Source organism: Panthera onca, chromosome D1 (assembly GCF_046562875.1).
Source record: "Panthera onca isolate mPanOnc1 chromosome D1, mPanOnc1 haplotype 2, whole genome shotgun sequence".
Lineage (NCBI taxonomy): Eukaryota > Metazoa > Chordata > Mammalia > Carnivora > Felidae > Panthera > Panthera onca.
The window spans coordinates 41,362,201-41,378,468 of NC_138348.1; the positions used below are offsets into that span (position 1 = coordinate 41,362,201).

The 16,268-nt window shown below is 55.1% G+C and overlaps 1 protein-coding gene across 1 annotated transcript in view; it reads right to left on the reverse strand.

Moving 5' to 3' along the window:
* Positions 1-16,268, reverse strand: part of KCNC1 (potassium voltage-gated channel subfamily C member 1) — a 45,411-nt gene that overhangs the window by 7,223 nt on the left and 21,920 nt on the right. Inside the window, exon 2 of the mRNA XM_060606157.3 lies at positions 4,101-5,034. Within this exon, the coding sequence (XP_060462140.1) occupies positions 4,101-5,034 (934 nt within the window). The remainder of the gene's footprint in view (positions 1-4,100; positions 5,035-16,268) is intronic.

The following is a 16,268-nucleotide window of genomic DNA, read 5'->3' on the forward strand; positions in this document are numbered from 1 at the left end:
TCAGCCAGCGGGGCCGGCTTTTCTGCCCTGCTCTCCGGGCCCCGCCGATGTACTTACTGTTCACACCAGCAGCGGGCGCCAGGGGGCGCACGCCGGGCTGGGGCAGGGTGGGGGTTGCTGGGCATTTCCTTGGGTTTAGCCCCGAGGGGTCTGCCCAGCTGGGGCTCAGGGAAAAAGTCCCAGGCTAACTGGGGACAGTCTGTGAGAGACACGAGCAGAGTATAATCACGAGAACTGGCACAAGTCATGCAACAAAACGAGGAGAGAGAGAAACATGATTAGTGGAGAGAGAGAGAAAGAGAGAAAATGTGAACAACACAGAAAAGAACACCCATGCCTGGCCCTCAGAGTGGGTTCATTTCTCTACTGCTTCCACCTTGGCCCACCTGGGGGCCACGAGGACCCCCTCCGGGCCGCAGCTGCCCCCCCTCGCCCTCTAACACGAGCGCAAACTCGGTGAGCCCATTTGGAAAGGCCCTGCCCACACCCTGCCTGGTCACCTCTGCCCGACCCTGTGACCCTCCCCGCGCCCCCACCCCTCCTCGCCCCGGGCTGCCACCACTCCCAGCACCCACTGCAGCCCAGCAGGGGAAAAAGTGGAGGGCCAGGCCTGGGGGCACTCCGGACTCAGCTGCTCAGAGGAGAATCCCCCTCCACAGATGCCCCAGAGGCTGCAGTGGTGGCTCCTGAGGAGCCCAGATAGGAGCTTGCTCCAGGACTTCATGCTGCCCTACATGCCCATGGGCAAAAAGTGAGTCTGGCCACCAACCCTCCCCCCTGTCAGCCCCCTGCTCACCTATGGTGGGACCCCGCAGCCCCGGACGCAGCACCACAGAGGACCAACCCGTATCACAGGAGCGGAGATGGACAAGACACGCACGTGAATGAACATGGCAGGACAGGGGGAGCATTCCGAGCTCTCCGGAGCAGGACCCCGGCTGCAGACGGGGGGAGGGAGACCCTTTCTGGGAGACAAGCAGCTGCTCCTGGGCCATCAGCCCCACGCAGTCCCTGACTATGTGGGGTGCCCTGCTAGCATCCCCCCATGAGGCACTATGATCCCCACAGGATGAACCCCCCCCCCACCCCCCGCCCAAACACTGAGGCCATGCTAGCCATGGTACAGAGGAGGAGACCAGATCATCCCTCACAGACACACAGACCTGAAGCCTCAGGACAGACCAAGAGGTGGAGGTGAGGGAGGGTGCTGTTGATACGACTGGGAGGCCTTGCTTGAGTCCTGGGGGGTCTGGCCCTGTGGGGTCAGGGGTAGGGGAAGCGCCAGAGCCGGGCATTTAGCCTTCAGCCAGATTCTAAAAGTGGAATTGGAGAACCCAGCTTTCGTGGAGGCCATTTGAGTGCCCTTGGGGGCGGAGTGAGGCTGGAAAGGCCTTGGGGGCTGCATCTTACCTCTCTCAATTCTTGTAGGGTCAGATCTCCACCCACGTTGGCCTCCCTCACCTCTGGCCACCCCACTCACTCACAGACACACCCACACGCATCTAGGTGTGTCGGTGCGAGCAGAGAAGGAGGCAAACAGGAAGGGACTCAGTGATACAGAGATGGGGAGGCCACCCCTTGAGGACCACAGACCTTGGTGATAGATCATCAGGGTCTCACGCATCAGCTTTTGGAGGGAGGAGGAGTGTTCTGGGGTGGGGGTGGGGGTGAGGCTCACAGGGGTCTGGGAACCACGATGGATAGGTCTGGACAGCAGGACAGCACCTCCAAGGGAAGTGAGTACTTGGGAAGGGAGGGAGGGCAGAGTGTGGGGCTGGGGAGAGAAAGGCAGGAGGGTGCTGGCATCTGGGCTCCAGAGGGCAAGCTTGAAAGGCCCCAGATCCCTCCTCAGCCAGAGATTGCCTGAGCCAGCGCTCTCTGGGTCCCTGAGATCTGGGGCCATAACAAGGAGGCTCCCCGGAGCAGAGCTGCCATGACTATGGGGCCCAGGGGATTCACCAGGAGTGAAAGGGTTCACAGGTCTGCTGCAGCACGGGAAGAGGGCTGTGTCTCTGGGATTAGCTGGTGCGCATGTCAGAACACAAACATCTGTACTCGGTGTGTGTGTGCGTGCGTGTGTGTGTGTGTGCGTGGGCTCTCAGCACATGGAGAAAACTGGCATTTTCTAGGAGTACAGAGGAGTCTGTGCCTGACTGGAGTGACTGGGGGTCCCTGGTAGGCTGGTCTGGGCACCCAAGCCCGGGGCACTGATCCTGACAGATCCAGTGTTGGAGAGGATGTGACAGAAGGGCCAAGTAGCGCCATGGTGGTGTCACCCAGTTTGAGCTCTTCCTATGGGGCCCAGAGTGAAGGTGGAGGCTAGGCCAGGCCAGACCCTCCCCAGAGCCCCAGGAATCTTCCTTGCCATGACAGTGGCTCCTGAGGTCAAACGTCCACCTAATCCAGAGCAGAAAGTTGGGGTGGGAGATTTCCACTGGCCTGTGCCTCACCTGGTGAGCAGGAGCCATGCCTTGCCCCACTCAGGGCCCCTGTTCCAGCCTCTGAGACCCTTGCCCAACCCATGGCTCAGCCCAGGACACTAACCACATTCCTTTTGGGTGCCTACAGGAATCCAGGAAGCGGGAAGGGGAGGGGTATGGGGCCAGATGAAGGGGGAGGAAAGCCCCCATGGGCAGAGAAGTGGGCCTTGAGGGTATTGCACTAGGCAGCATAGGTGTGGGATGAAGCCAGGTTGGGAGCAGGATGGGGTGGTGGGTGCATCAGCAGGGAAGAAAGAATCAATCATCCACTGGGCGAGGCCACTCAAACCGGGGGAAACTTGCTCATCCAGGGCTGAGCTAGCCTGCCAGACCTGGGCACAGGGACCTCCTCCATAGACTAAATGCTACTTATCACTCACTCAGCCTCCCTCACCCTGGCACTTCTTAGCTCAGTGTTGTCATTCTTCTCTGGGTCATTCATCTCCTTGAAATCCCTGTGTCCACAGAATAAGTCGATGGTATTCCATGGGTAGAGGTAGACTATGGGCTTTATATCTTCGGACCAGAGCCCCGTGATCAACTTTATGTGCTATGTGCAGGTTCTCATAAAACTGAGATAGTCCCATAACGAACCACTAGCCATGGAATATGAGAATATATCCCACGGTGACTAGTATTGTTTCATGGCCCCCCTCCCCCCTGGACCCCCACTGGATTCACGGGAATGTGGTTGTACACTGGTCTGGATGTCATGTATTGCTGCTGCAGTCCCCACTGCCGGAAACGGGGAGAACCCTCGGTGGGAGGTTGTTGCTGGTCTGTAGTGCTTTCGTCTAAGCTGCCCGGGGTGGTGGCCCCCTCTAGTCCTTTGCTCACCAGTCGCTTCCATCAGAAGGCCACCGGAAACTCCCACTCGACCATCAACCCAAACAGACAACGTGAAAGCTAGAGTCGCTCCAACAGGTTCCTAAAGATAAATGCTAAACTCTAGAGTGGTGGAAGAAGATGAGTTGGTTCGGCATGCTATGGGGTAAGTAAGCTTGTTACGGAGGGCTCCAGACGTCTCCTGGGACGCACCTGGAGCTAGGCAGCCGGAATCAGAGCAGTTCTACTCAGCTATGGAGACAGGCTCTGTTGGGGGTGAGATTCCTGGCTACTGCCTTTGCAGGGACCCTCCTGCCAGATCCCATGCACCAACTGTGCCTTCTGCACAGCCTGAAGGGAGCTGAGTAAAGACCAAATCAGAAGCTGTCTGGCATTTCCGAAACTCACCCACCCCTGCCCTGCCCCGACACTGGGACAGTGGCCCGAGTCAGAGACTCACGCTTGACTCCTGCCCACCGAGCAGCAGCCCCCTGGGCTCCTGCTAAGAGAGTCCTCAGCAACCTCGCGGGCCATGTCGTCTCTTCAGAACCTCACGAGACCAGCGCGCCAACCTCCTTACCCAGGGCCACCAGTGAGGTTCCTCCAGCAGGCTCTCGCCTTGTGAATTTGGCTGCCCAGCATCTCCCTGGGCCCCCAGGCTCCACACCTCGACACTGAGTGCGGGGTCCAGGGTTGCCCACGGAACTAAGGAAGCAGTCTGACTGAATCTGGAATCATCGCTACGGGGGGCAGAGGTGAAAGGTCAGATCGACATGCCTCTAAGAGGTTTCCTACCTGCTCTGTTAATTTCTAAAATTTCTTCCTGGGCCAGCGGGCATGTGTCACTCTGAGTACTGTGGTGTGGAGAGTTTACGACAGATTTACAATAATTGGGAGATCCCAGCTGCGGTGGCCGTGGAATATGCTTCTTTTTTTTCTTTGGTAGTTTCTGCTTAGCCATGGCTAAGGAGTAATACATCCCAAAATTGTTCACGATGACGGGCACGGGCATGGCGATGGTCAGCACACCCGCCAGCGCACACAACGCTCCCACCAACATGCCGGACCACGTCTGCGGGTACATGTCTCCATAGCCCAGCGTCGTCATGGTGACCACGGCCCACCAGAAGCCAATGGGGATGTTCTTAAAGTGGGTGTGCTCACTGGCGCTGGGGTCATTGGGCTGTGCCCCTATCCTCTCGGCATAGTAGATCATGGTGGCGAAGATCAGGACGCCCAGGGCCAGGAAGATGATAAGCAGCAAGAACTCATTGGTGCTGGCGCGGAGAGTGTGGCCCAGAACCCGCAGGCCCACAAAGTGGCGGGTCAGCTTGAAGATGCGCAGGATACGCACAAAGCGGACGACACGCAGGAAGCCCAGGACATCCTTGGCAGCCTTAGAGGACAGGCCACTCAGGCCCACCTCCAGGTAGAAGGGGAGGATGGCCACAAAGTCAATGATGTTGAGCGAGTTCTTGATGAACTCCACCTTGTTAGGGCAGAAGACCACACGCATGAGGAACTCGAAGGTAAACCAGACAACACAGACGCCCTCAATGTAGGTGAGGAAGGCCTCCGTCTCCGCCTCCCGGTAGTAGCGCACTTGCGTGCCATTCCGAACAGTCTCGATCTCTGTCTTGTTCACGATGGGATTGAAGCGCTCGTGGGTCTCCAGGCAGAAGGTGGTGATGGAGACCAGGATGAAGAAGAGGGAGGCAAAGGCCACATACTGCGGAGGAGAAACACAGCGTCAGAGGGAGGCCTTCCCACCCGGAGCAAAGAAACCTGAGGTACCTTTTCATTGGGTCTAGTCAGAGGCCAGACCAAGGGAAGACGCCTGCACAATGCCCCCCTCCAACGTGGGCCAAACTGATGGGCCACTTTTCCCTCCTCAGAGCACCAGGTAAGGAGGCTCGGGGGCAGGTAAGAAGTTGTGGAAGAGGTTGCTTTATTTTCACAAATGCTTTTCCTTTCCTCCTGGATGCACAGCTAGACTATATTTACCAGGCTTCCTTGGGGGTTAGGTGGGGTGACGTGACTGAGCTCAGGCCAGTGGACAGCACATAAAAGGGGCATGCACTGATGACAGGCCTGGCTCACAGAACCTATTCTACTCAATCTTCCAGGCTCTCTTTCTTCCCCCAACTGCCAGTTAAATGCTGAGGGCCTAGGGGCCAGTAGGGCCACCACAAGAATGTAGCCTCGGTCCCTGAAAAGAAAGATATCCACTAAATACCTGAGTGGGAAATAAACTACTAATGTATTAAGCTGCTGTGACTTGGGAGTGATTTAGTAAAGCACTTAGCCCACCCTGAATAATAAAAGTGACATAGCCTGCGGAGGCCGAAGGTGGCAAGGGAATGACGGGGAGTAGCTATGATGGAATCTGGTCCTTCAAAGGCCACATGGCCCATCTTTCCTCATTCCTACTGCAGTCCATTTGCTCTCTCAGGAATCTGTACCTCGTTGATGCGGTCTCTTTCAGGTTCTTTCCCATCTAGAACTGCAAAAGATATATATCAGCCCCAGGGCCTCAGATGACTTTTATACTCCCTCTCTGTCCCCGCTAGGAACTCCCACCACCAACTTGGAGGTGAGATCCCCCTTCCTGGAGGTATTGAAAGAGAGGCTAAACAGTCATTTGTCGGCGATACTGTGTGGCAGGTTCAGGCATCAGAAGGAGAATCGGACTGGGGTCCTTAAAGGCACCATAAACCACAGTGTCTGCTCCTCTCCAGTTGCCTGTCACCACTAGGGTAGGGGAGTGGGTGGGAGGGAGGAAGGAGCTGCTGGGGGACTGGGGCTTTCCAAACATATGTGGGTGCCTCCTCCCCTCAGACCCCACCAGTGAGAAGGAAATGGCTGGGGTGACCCAGCCTGTCCAGAACCACCTGCTCCGGCCCTGAGCCCCTGGAGAAAGGTTCAGGAGCTCCTTTGGTTTGGTTTGCCGGCCCCATCTCATGACCCTGGGCTTCTCTAGCTGCCAGCAGACACGGGTACCTGAGGGAAGAGAATGGAGCAGCTGTCTGAGTTCTAAACCCTCCTGCTCAGACTGAATTCCTCTTCTTCCAGGCTTCAGTCAGGCCTCCCAGAGCTCTAGAGGAACACTGGCCAGTGGGTTCTCCTCCAGGAGCCCGGCTGGTCATCCCTGCCTGCCTGTGCCCACAGCTCCCCTCCTCTCTTCTCCGGGTGCCGCCTTCTCCCAGCCTGTGCAAGACAATGTCCGGAGCAAGGCCATCTTCCTGGAAATGGCTCCAGGCTATACAGTCTGGAAGGGGTGGCCCATGTGTTCTCCAGAGCTGTCCTCACAGATAACTTCAAGGAGTGCCAAGACCCCACTCTGTATCCACAACAAGAGGCAGCCGTGCTACTTCTAGCGACCCTGTAGTCTGCATGGACGCACCTCCCCCCCTGTGGCGGTAGGCAGGGGGCAGCACTGGAAGTCCAAGAACAGTCCTGTCTGGGTTGACCATGGCCATGGAACCTGGCACCTAGCATGGCATGCTTCTCGAAACCAAGAACTATATGGACCTTTCAAGTCACATTCTGGGTTGGAGAAAGGGGAGAGGAGAGGGAAAAGGACAACGTCAGCATTTTAGAATGCTAAAAAGTAAGAGCAGCCTTTAGAGATTATCTGGTCCAAGGCACTACATGCTATAGATGGGAAGCCTGAGGCCCCCAAGTAGGAAGAGGTCTCCCCGAGCCATGCATTGTAGTAGGCTCATGGTCCTGTTGGTTTTAGAGCACTGGACCATTTTCAAACATTTTATCCCAGACTACTATCAAGTGCGTCCTTCCTCCCATCCACTGATCGATCCCTCCTTTCTGTCACTCATCTATCCTTACTTCTTTCCTTCTTCCCTCCCTCCCTCCCTCCCTTACTTCTTTTCTCCCTCCCTTCCATTCCTCATCCTTCCTTCCATCCTCTCTCCCTCCCCCTTCTCATCCCTCATGCATTCATTCTTCCCTTCCCTTTTCTCTTCTATTTTCCTTCCCTCCTTCTTCCTTTACTTTCTCACTCCTCCCTCCTTAGTCCCCTCCTTCCTTCCACCTGCCTGTCCATCCATCCCTCCCTCCATCCGTTTGTCCATCCATCCATCCTTTCTTCCTTCCACTCTTTACCAGGCACTGGGTTATGCCCAGAAGAGTGGAATAAAGCCTCAGCCCAGCCCTCAGGGAGCTCCCTGCCCAGCTGAGGGTGAAGGGCACCCACAGAGACACATACAATGCAGGGGACTGCAAAGTCAAGCTCCCTCAGCCCTATGAGGCAGGTGGGGTTTGGACAAGGTGAGGCAGGGTAGCTACAGACTTAAGCCAGGTCTTCCAACTCCAGAAACAGCTCTTGAAAGATCCCTACAGAAGTGGATGAGAACTGGAAAAGACCACCACCTCTGACCCAGGTTGATCCAGCTCCAGAGCTCCTTCCATCACCAGGGCTGCCAAAGCTCTTGGGGCTAAAAACACATTCCCAAATGCCGGGTATTTGCCTCCAGTACCTCCTCTGGAGGGCCCCATCTTAGAGCTTGGCATTCACCAGATCCCAAAGGGCAGGCCATGCCCCTCCCTGGATTTTGTGAGAGAGGAGAACATGCACATTGTGAGTGTCCGAGGAATGCTGAGAGGCAGGGTCCACTGCACCCCTGGTCTCCTGATCCTGGCCAACGGCAGAAGGCCTGAGACACCTCCCCTCCCCACTGCACCATCAGCCACCCACCTTCTCCAAACCTCCCCCGATCTGTCCTCCTCTGTCCCCTCTGCTCACACATGACTCTCTCTCAACAGGACCCCTACCATCGAAGCTTTAGTAGGCTTTAGACTTAGAGTCTCAGCCACCAGTCCAGTCTCCACACACCTACCAGAGCTGGCATCCCAGCTCTCTGCCCAGGCCACCTGACCATGCTGCCCACAAAGAAAAACCCTGACTCCTCAACCTAACACAGGAGATTCTCTGTGCCTGGCCCCACTGACTTCCCAGGGCTCTTTTCCTACATGTACCCAACATTCTTGCCACAGGAAACTCTCTGACATTTCTGACCCCTCTCTCCATGTCTCCCCTGACTCCATGTCTTTGCACTTCTGGAAAAACTCATTCATCCTTCAGTACCCCCCTAAGTAGCTCTACTCCTGGGACATTTTCTCCAGGTGAGGCTCCTTTTGGTAGCTGAGGCCCTAAGGAGGCAGCAAATGAAGGGATCCCCCCAAAGAGTCTCTAAATTCACCCCCAGGGGGGCAGCAAGACTCTGGCTCATTAGTGCTTGGGGAGACTCATGGAAACAGCCCAGACACGGCACTGAGGTCCCAGGGGCCTTCTCACTCCCAGGGGCCTTCTCACTCCCAGGTGCCCCCACAGGCCCATAGAGCTCTCAACTTATCTGCCCCTCTCACAAGACAGGTCCTGATGGGAGCACTGAGGCCCTGAAAGACGGCAAGTCTTATAAAATTAGGGTAGAATAAATTATTGGTTCTCAGCAACCAATGGGCATCCTGTCTAGATTCCTTCCTCTCTGGGCCCCAGTGCCCAGGGGGTTGGTGGGGGTGGGGTGGCAGTAGCAGCCCAGCCTAGAGCCAGGTGCTAGGCCTCCTTTCTCAGGAGGAACCAGGGGAAGTGGAAGCCAGGCCTGCTGCCCTGTCTAGGCTTCCTGAGCACCTGCTTTCTTGGCCTCTGCTGCTAGTAGGCCTGGTTCTTAGTCACAGGGAGAGCCCCCAGGAACATCCAGCTCCAAGTGGGCCCTTAGGAGGGCTGTGGAGGAAGGTGCCCCTGGCTCGCTCAGCCTGCCACATTCTCCTAGGCCCAGAGACCAGCAGGCCAGTCACAGCACACCGCCAAAGCAAGAGCTCACACCCAGCTGAGTCCCAGCTTCTTTTGGTCCATCCTCAGGGAAGCTGAGCACAGGAAGGAGAGAGGAGGTAGCTACCAAAGCGAAGGACCCATTCTGCACCTTTTGTCCTCTCCCTGACCTAGTGAGACAGGTGGCCTTACCCCACTCTGCCAAGAAGGAAACCCGGGGACAGAGAGGTCAGGGACTAAACCAAGGCTTCAGAGCTAGTGATGAAGCTGAGGCTTGGACCCAAGTTTGTCCTGCTCCAAAACCTAAACTCTTTCTACCGCCAGAGTTGCCAAAGCTCTTGGGGCTAAAAATACAGTCCTGGACACTTAGTAGCTGGCCCTGATTGGATCTGGATGCCACCATCTTGGAGCTTGGCACCTACAACTCAGACTCCCTGAGGGAAAGTGATACCCACCCGCTGTGAGGGAGAGAACTGGGGTGCCTGACTCCTTGGGCAGGGGCCCAGCCATGTCTACATTGTTCTTGGGCCTTGCTGCCCAGGACTTGCTAGCTACTGGGGAAACAGCAGCCCCGGGGGCAGGGATGCTACCTCTGGGGATGGCCGAGCAGCCTCAGCAAGGAGTGAGATCAGGAGCCATCTCTACAGCAATCCTGGGCTGACACCCCCAGGACTGTAGGGGCTGTAGGCAAGGGCAGGGGCTGCACCCCATGTAAGTTGCCTGCCTCCCAATCCCCAGTCACCCAGAGACCACGGACACATACAATTACCCAGAGTACACACCTCACCCCTTACCTAAACACATATGCTGTCCATGTGGCCACACAAACTACAGCCCAGTGTCCCAACCACACATACATAGATGGATGGTACTGAAACGTATTACCGCACACGGAACATAAACACGCAGGTGCCATACTCTTCCGCAAGGTGCACACGGCTGCGGCCCCCCACAGCACTTGGGCACACACGCTCAGAGCACACGGATAATGCAGCAGCCATTACCACACAGCATTCTTGCTATGAATAGAAGAGACCCCGGGCATTGCCACTCAGCTGGCCCCTCCTCTGCCCACCTCACCCCCACCCCAGGTGTGATTGACTCAGTGTCTGTCTCTCCCACAGGACAACAGCTCCAGCCCGCCTTGCCTCTGCCTCCTCAGCCTTTCCGTGCCCTCAGCCTGCTTGCCCTGCTCGGATGGTGCCAGCTCCTGGATCTCCAGTCCCTAGACTTGCCCTTCATCTATCAGCTTCCTGATTTCCTGCCATCTGCCAGACCTTGTCTCCTTTCCCACCCCAGCAGCAGCCTTGCCCCCCACACCCAGGATCCAGGCCGCAGTAAGGCCAGTCTCTCCTGGGCTACTAGTCTGATGGGAGCACAAAGGGAGCTTTGCCTGACATTCCAGGGACAGTTGTCACCTAGCCTGGCCACCTCAGAGGCCACCCAGTGAAATTTTAAGACAATGCAGGCAAGATCGCCTGATAATGCAGCATAAACCCAAGCTGGCAGTCCTGGCTTTTTTTTTTTTTTTTCCCCAGAACCAAATCACAAACTGTGAGAGACCCACCAATTGTGTTCTAGAAAGTGGTAGCCATGGCAACGGAACGAGGCATCCCATTTCTATGGTAACCAGGGTGGTGAAGCTGTTGGCTGCAAAGTCAGACAAACCTACTAAAGATCTGTTGACTTAAGAAGATGTTTCATAAATCACCAAGTTATTTTTATTGTAACCCCACCCCTGAAACCATAAATCAGAAAAGCAATTTACTATCTATTAAAATGACCAATATGTGCTATGACTTCCATTTATAAATTATTTATGCCACAGTCATCTGTAGAAAATTGTGCTTGCCTTTCAGAATTGTTCAGGCGTTTGCCGTGGGGATCTGTGCTCTTGCAGTTTGGCATTCCAGGAACAAGACGATGGTTGTAACGTGGCACAGGGACCGCCATTCTGGCCCGACGTTCACTTGCTGGGTGACCTTGGCAAGTCACTTCCCCTCTCTCGGCCTCAGTTTCATCACTGGCACACTGAGGGATGGACTTGGTCCCTTCCGAGGGTTCTGAGACCAGGCAAGGCTACAGGCACTGGGGCTAATCATGGGAACCCTGGCTGCTGTCCAGGCCCCGAGCCCCCTGAGGCTTCAGGTCAGTTTTTTCGCCTAATTAGATCTGCCCAGCGGGGGTACACAGCGTTTGAGTTAATCCATGCGGAGTCAGTGATGCAGAGCAGGCGGGATGGCCAATTGGCCTAAATAAATTGTCAGTCGAGTTGAGTTTGGAAACTGAATTACACTCATCTGGACTTCCTTGGACTGGGCAGGCCTGTGGTGTGCTGGGCTGGCTGAGGACCACAAGGGGGCGACTGGGGAGGGGGCTCCTTGGGGTCTAGTCCTTTTTTTTGGTTCATTAATAAATGGGGGGCCCTGAGCACTCAGTCCTGGCACCCGGGTCCCTGCCCCTGTTCCTTTTCACTAATCCTTCTCTAGCTCAGGGAGCAGGGGGAGGGCGGGGGGAGCTCCCCATGGTGCTACATGGAGGGTTTGAGCAGGAGCGTGTGAGAGTTTGCGCAAAGAACATAACATGGCCAAGTAGGTGCCTGTTGGGGTAAGTCCATGTTTGGGGGTGAATACTGGGTGAGGGGGAGAGGCTGTGTAAATGTGGAGTAGGTATACACATGGTGAACATGTGTCACCGATTTATGTGACCTAACTCCAGGCATGCACGAAAGGCTTGTGTAAATAGTCACTATGTGTAGATGTGTGCTTCATACAGGTGGTAGAAGTGTGTGTGTGTGTGTGTGTGTGTATTAGGACACATATGAGTTGTGGTGTGTGTGCTTGTATGTGTACAAGGACACGTATGGGGTGTGATGTGTATGTGTTTGTGTGTATAGGGACACATATGGAATGATATGGAAGGGGGTGTGTACGAGCCATCTCCTAGGGGAATCAGAGTCTCGGCACTCTGGATATGTGACCCAGCCCAGGGCCATGACCAGAGATGGTCACTCACATACTGTCTAGGGGTGTGCCCCTTTCTCTGGAACTATCTGTGACTGAGAGAAAGAGGAGAGAAAGGGCAGGGATGGGGAAAAGGCCACTGAGCCAGCCCAGGGAAGACCGCAAGAGGCAAGGCTGTGTTCAGATCTGAATCCCCTCATGCTGCGACACCAACCCTGTCAGCCCTGGCACCCAGCCTGGGCAGTAGGGGGAACCAAGGCCAGAAAAGGCAGTCCCGGGCCTCCAGACTTCCAGAGAGACACTTCATTGACTTCACTCATGACCCTAGGCCTTGGTCATATCCAGAAAGGGCTGCCCCAACAGCTAGGCTGGCAACTTTTGAGGTGGCAGGGGTTCCCATGTTGCTTTCATGCCAGGATGCACATTATTTCACATTTTGGAAATGATGTACACATCCTTAAAATAGTCTATCTTACCATATCACCAACATGCTGTAATTTAACTCATGTCATGTCTTAGATCGATGGTACCTTGGACTTGTGAAAACATGGTCAGTAGAAACCTAGAACTCCAGGATGGAGGAGGCCCTCAGAGCTTTCTGGTCTAAAAGCTGCCCCTTGTGGCAGGAATGGAGAATTGGAGAAACAGCAAGGGAAAGGATCCGCCCAAGGTCACAGAGCTCTCAAGGTAGAGCAGAGATGACAGTGTTAGTACTGGGCTGCAGCCTGGAGCTTTCATCAACATGGCCTCTGAGCCCTTGCTCGAAACGCCCTCCCAGGCCTCTCTGCTGTCCAGGCCCTGCTGCTGGCCAGACCCCAGGTCAAAAGGAGGCAATGGCCGTAGCAGAAAGGACAGGACCTTGAAGTCAGATCAACCTGAATTTGGGGCCTGGATTGGCTGGTGACCTTGGACTAGTTACTGCCCATTTCTGAGCCTTCATTCTTGGATAGTAGGGGGTGGGAAGACATACCTTGCCCTCCCCTCCCTTGGGGTGGTTGTGATGATGAAATGAAATAATACAGAGAGCAAGAAGGAGGTGTTCAAATATATTGCTTTGGTCCCCCACACAACCCTTTGGCCTTCATGGGCCCTCCCCTCCTGGTCCTCTCCCATCACAACAAAGTGCTTAGGATCACAGTGTCTCAGACGTAGAAAAGTGAAGACTCTTACAGTCACGGGACAGAGACTACTGAGTTGGGAGACACCTGGGGGACTTGGGAAGACCTGCCCCCACATCACGAAACAGCACCACTGCCCTTCAGAGAGCCACGCATGTGGCATGAGTGAGGCTGGGTCCCTGCTCCTGCGTGGGCCTGACTGAGCAGCATAGTGACCAGTCTGCCCAACTAGGGCCAGCCCTGGTTCTGGAGAACAAGGGAGGAATGTTTCCTGAGAGCCAGCCCCTAGCAGATCCAGTGGGACAGGGTCAGAGGAGAAGTCTCTGCATTTAGCACGAAGGAGAACTTACTTGGTGGTGGCAAAACCCAGACCCCTTAGGAGGGTGGACAGGAAAGCAGAGAGTAAGAAGCCCTCCCTGGAGGCGCTCGGTGGGGCACGAGGGAGGCAGGAGTGGGCAGAGGCCTGGGTGATGGGGGGATGGTGGTGGAGCGTGCCGGGGGAGAGTGACTCAGTGGAGATACAAATGCAGAGTCCTTGGCCCCATGCCCAGACGGTTCAGTAGTTGTGGGTGGGACCAGAAATTTCCCTTTAACTTGTGCCCTTGGTGACTCTGATGCCGCCAGCCCCATCTTGGCATTTGAGATCCATGAGGTCAGATGAGACCCAGGTGCCAAGCAGCTCAATGTCTGAGCCTGAGACCACACTGGGGACTGGGAAGCCAGCAGCATGGCAGAAGGAGGAGTCCAGCACTTGGCTTTAGAGACCTGAGTTCGAATCCCAGCTCTGCCATTGGCTGTATGACTGCAGCAGGCAAGTTGCGTCTAGGAAACTCAGTCCCATCATTTTTAAAGCGGAGACATCACAATAACAACAACACACCCGGGAAGCAAGATGCTATTGGAGGTCCCGGAGGAAAAGGCCAGGTGTCTAGGGTTTCCCCAGATCCAAGGCAGAATCCTGGGATAGGGAGAAACCTCCAGACTGCCAGTTCCCTTGCACACTGGTATTCCAGGAGCTGGGCCAAGGCGTTCCTCCACAAAAATCTAAACACAGCATTTTTTCCCCTGAATTATTGGGGGGTGGTAGTTGCAAGGCGCAGCAGCAACAGCTAAATGGAGAAATGTGTTTAACTTTAAGTCTTTTTCCCTAATTTTTTCTGCTCCTGCTACCACTTGCCTGCTAACAGACCAGAAGCAAATGACAGCCTCAGGAGAGCCAATGGCATGGCCTTCAGAGCCTGTTTCCAGGCGCCACAGACCAAGGCAGAGCTATGTCCAAAGACCCAGCACTGTGGCCTCCAGCCCATGAGGGACACCCCTCAGGGTAATGGTGACTTAACATGCCCACTTCCACATGGTTATCCACGTGAGTCCCTGCCGTGGGGCTGGGAGCAGATGAAGCTTGGCGGGAAAGGACACTCAAGGTCATACAGTGAGTGGGATGTGAGCCAGAGCTCCCGGGCTTTCCGGTCTAACTCTGGTAACAAGATGGAGGCTAATGATGGCAGCTTCCCAGTCACGAGGAGGCCCCGTCTCCCGTGCTCTCCATGCATTGGCACATTTAAACCTCACGCCAGCCTCAGAGGTAAGTTCTGGTGTTATCATCACTCTTCAGATGAAGAGTCTAAGGTTTACAGAGATGAAAAATCTTGCCCAAGCTCTCAGAGGTTCTCAGTGGCGCTGTCGGAGCTGGCCCGTTTCGAAGCCCTGCCCTTCAGGCCTCCCATAGGCCCCCGTGAACAGCTGGGCTGGCTATGCACGGTGTACGTCAGGCTGGCTGTGCCCCGAGAGCCAGACCAGGCTGCTCTGGCCAGGTTTCAACCTTAGTCAGCCCCAGGGAGGTACAGAGGCCTGCATGCCTTAGGGGAGTGGGGCTGTGCTAACCCAGAGTGCCCCTACGGCCCCACAGGCCAGGAAGGCCGGGGGTCAGGGCCCCGGACGATCTCAGCAGGAGCCAACATCCCCCCCACTCCTGTGACCTGGAAGTCCCCCCAGGAGACCAGACAGTGCATACCCTCACCCATTAGCATCTTCAGCTCAGACAAACACCAGTGTTCCACGTAGGAAATCTCTCTATTTTGGGACTTAGAACTGGGTCTAACTGTGTGTTTCTGTGGGGTCTACTTTTCTGTTAGTAAACGGTCAGTTATGGAACCCTTCATATTTTCTCGTTGGCTCTGACTGCCAGGGAGCTCGGTTAAATTTAGTGCTCATTCTGAACTAATTTTTCACCTGGGGTTGAGGTATTACTATTTCTTCTCTTTATTATATACTACTCCAATGTTTTCCTTTCTTTATTTCTAAGGATTCTGTTGCATGTGTGCCTCACGTGCCCCAAACTTCTTTGTGCCACAGACTGGAATACGAAATATGTGACTGAGACTCCGAGATCAGGAAGCGAGTGGGACGGCACCCCATATAGGATATTTGGCCTCCCATGCAGGCAACGCAGTAACCCCTCGCAGGAACCCTGAGGCAGATGTCTCTGTTGGTGACCGCTGGTGATGGAGACTTCCCAAGGCCACTCAACCTGTCTTTGGATAGCTCTAGAGATGTGCATTTATCACGTGTTCAGGTCAATCTTCCTGCCTTTCTCCCAGAGATCCAGGTCTGCCCCCTGGGGTCACCAAAACATACTCCCTCCTCTTCCCTGTGACAGCCTGCCCACACTTACAGATGGACCTCAGGACCCACCTCTGAGCCATCCCTCCTGCAGGCCAGGCTTTCTCTGGCTTCCACCACATTCCCTTTCCTGGGCCAGGCTCCCCAGTTTCAGAGCCTGATTCGGTTAAGCACTCACTGTGCGTGGCTAAAGGGACCACACGCTTTGCCTTTACCTTTTCTGATTCCCCCAACAACCACCTCGGTGACAGGCGTCTTTAGCTTTGTTCAGCGTCATCGCGCTCTGCTATCAAGTCATGATGATGACCATTACAGGCGTGATCTCACTCATCTTTAAAAACTTCTCTGAGGGAGATGTCATTATGTCCATTTTTCAGATAAGAAAACTGAGGTTCAGAGGGGTTAAGACACATGCCAAAAAAACCCCAAAATCCACATAGCCTGAAAGGGATAGGCAGAACTTGAAACCAGG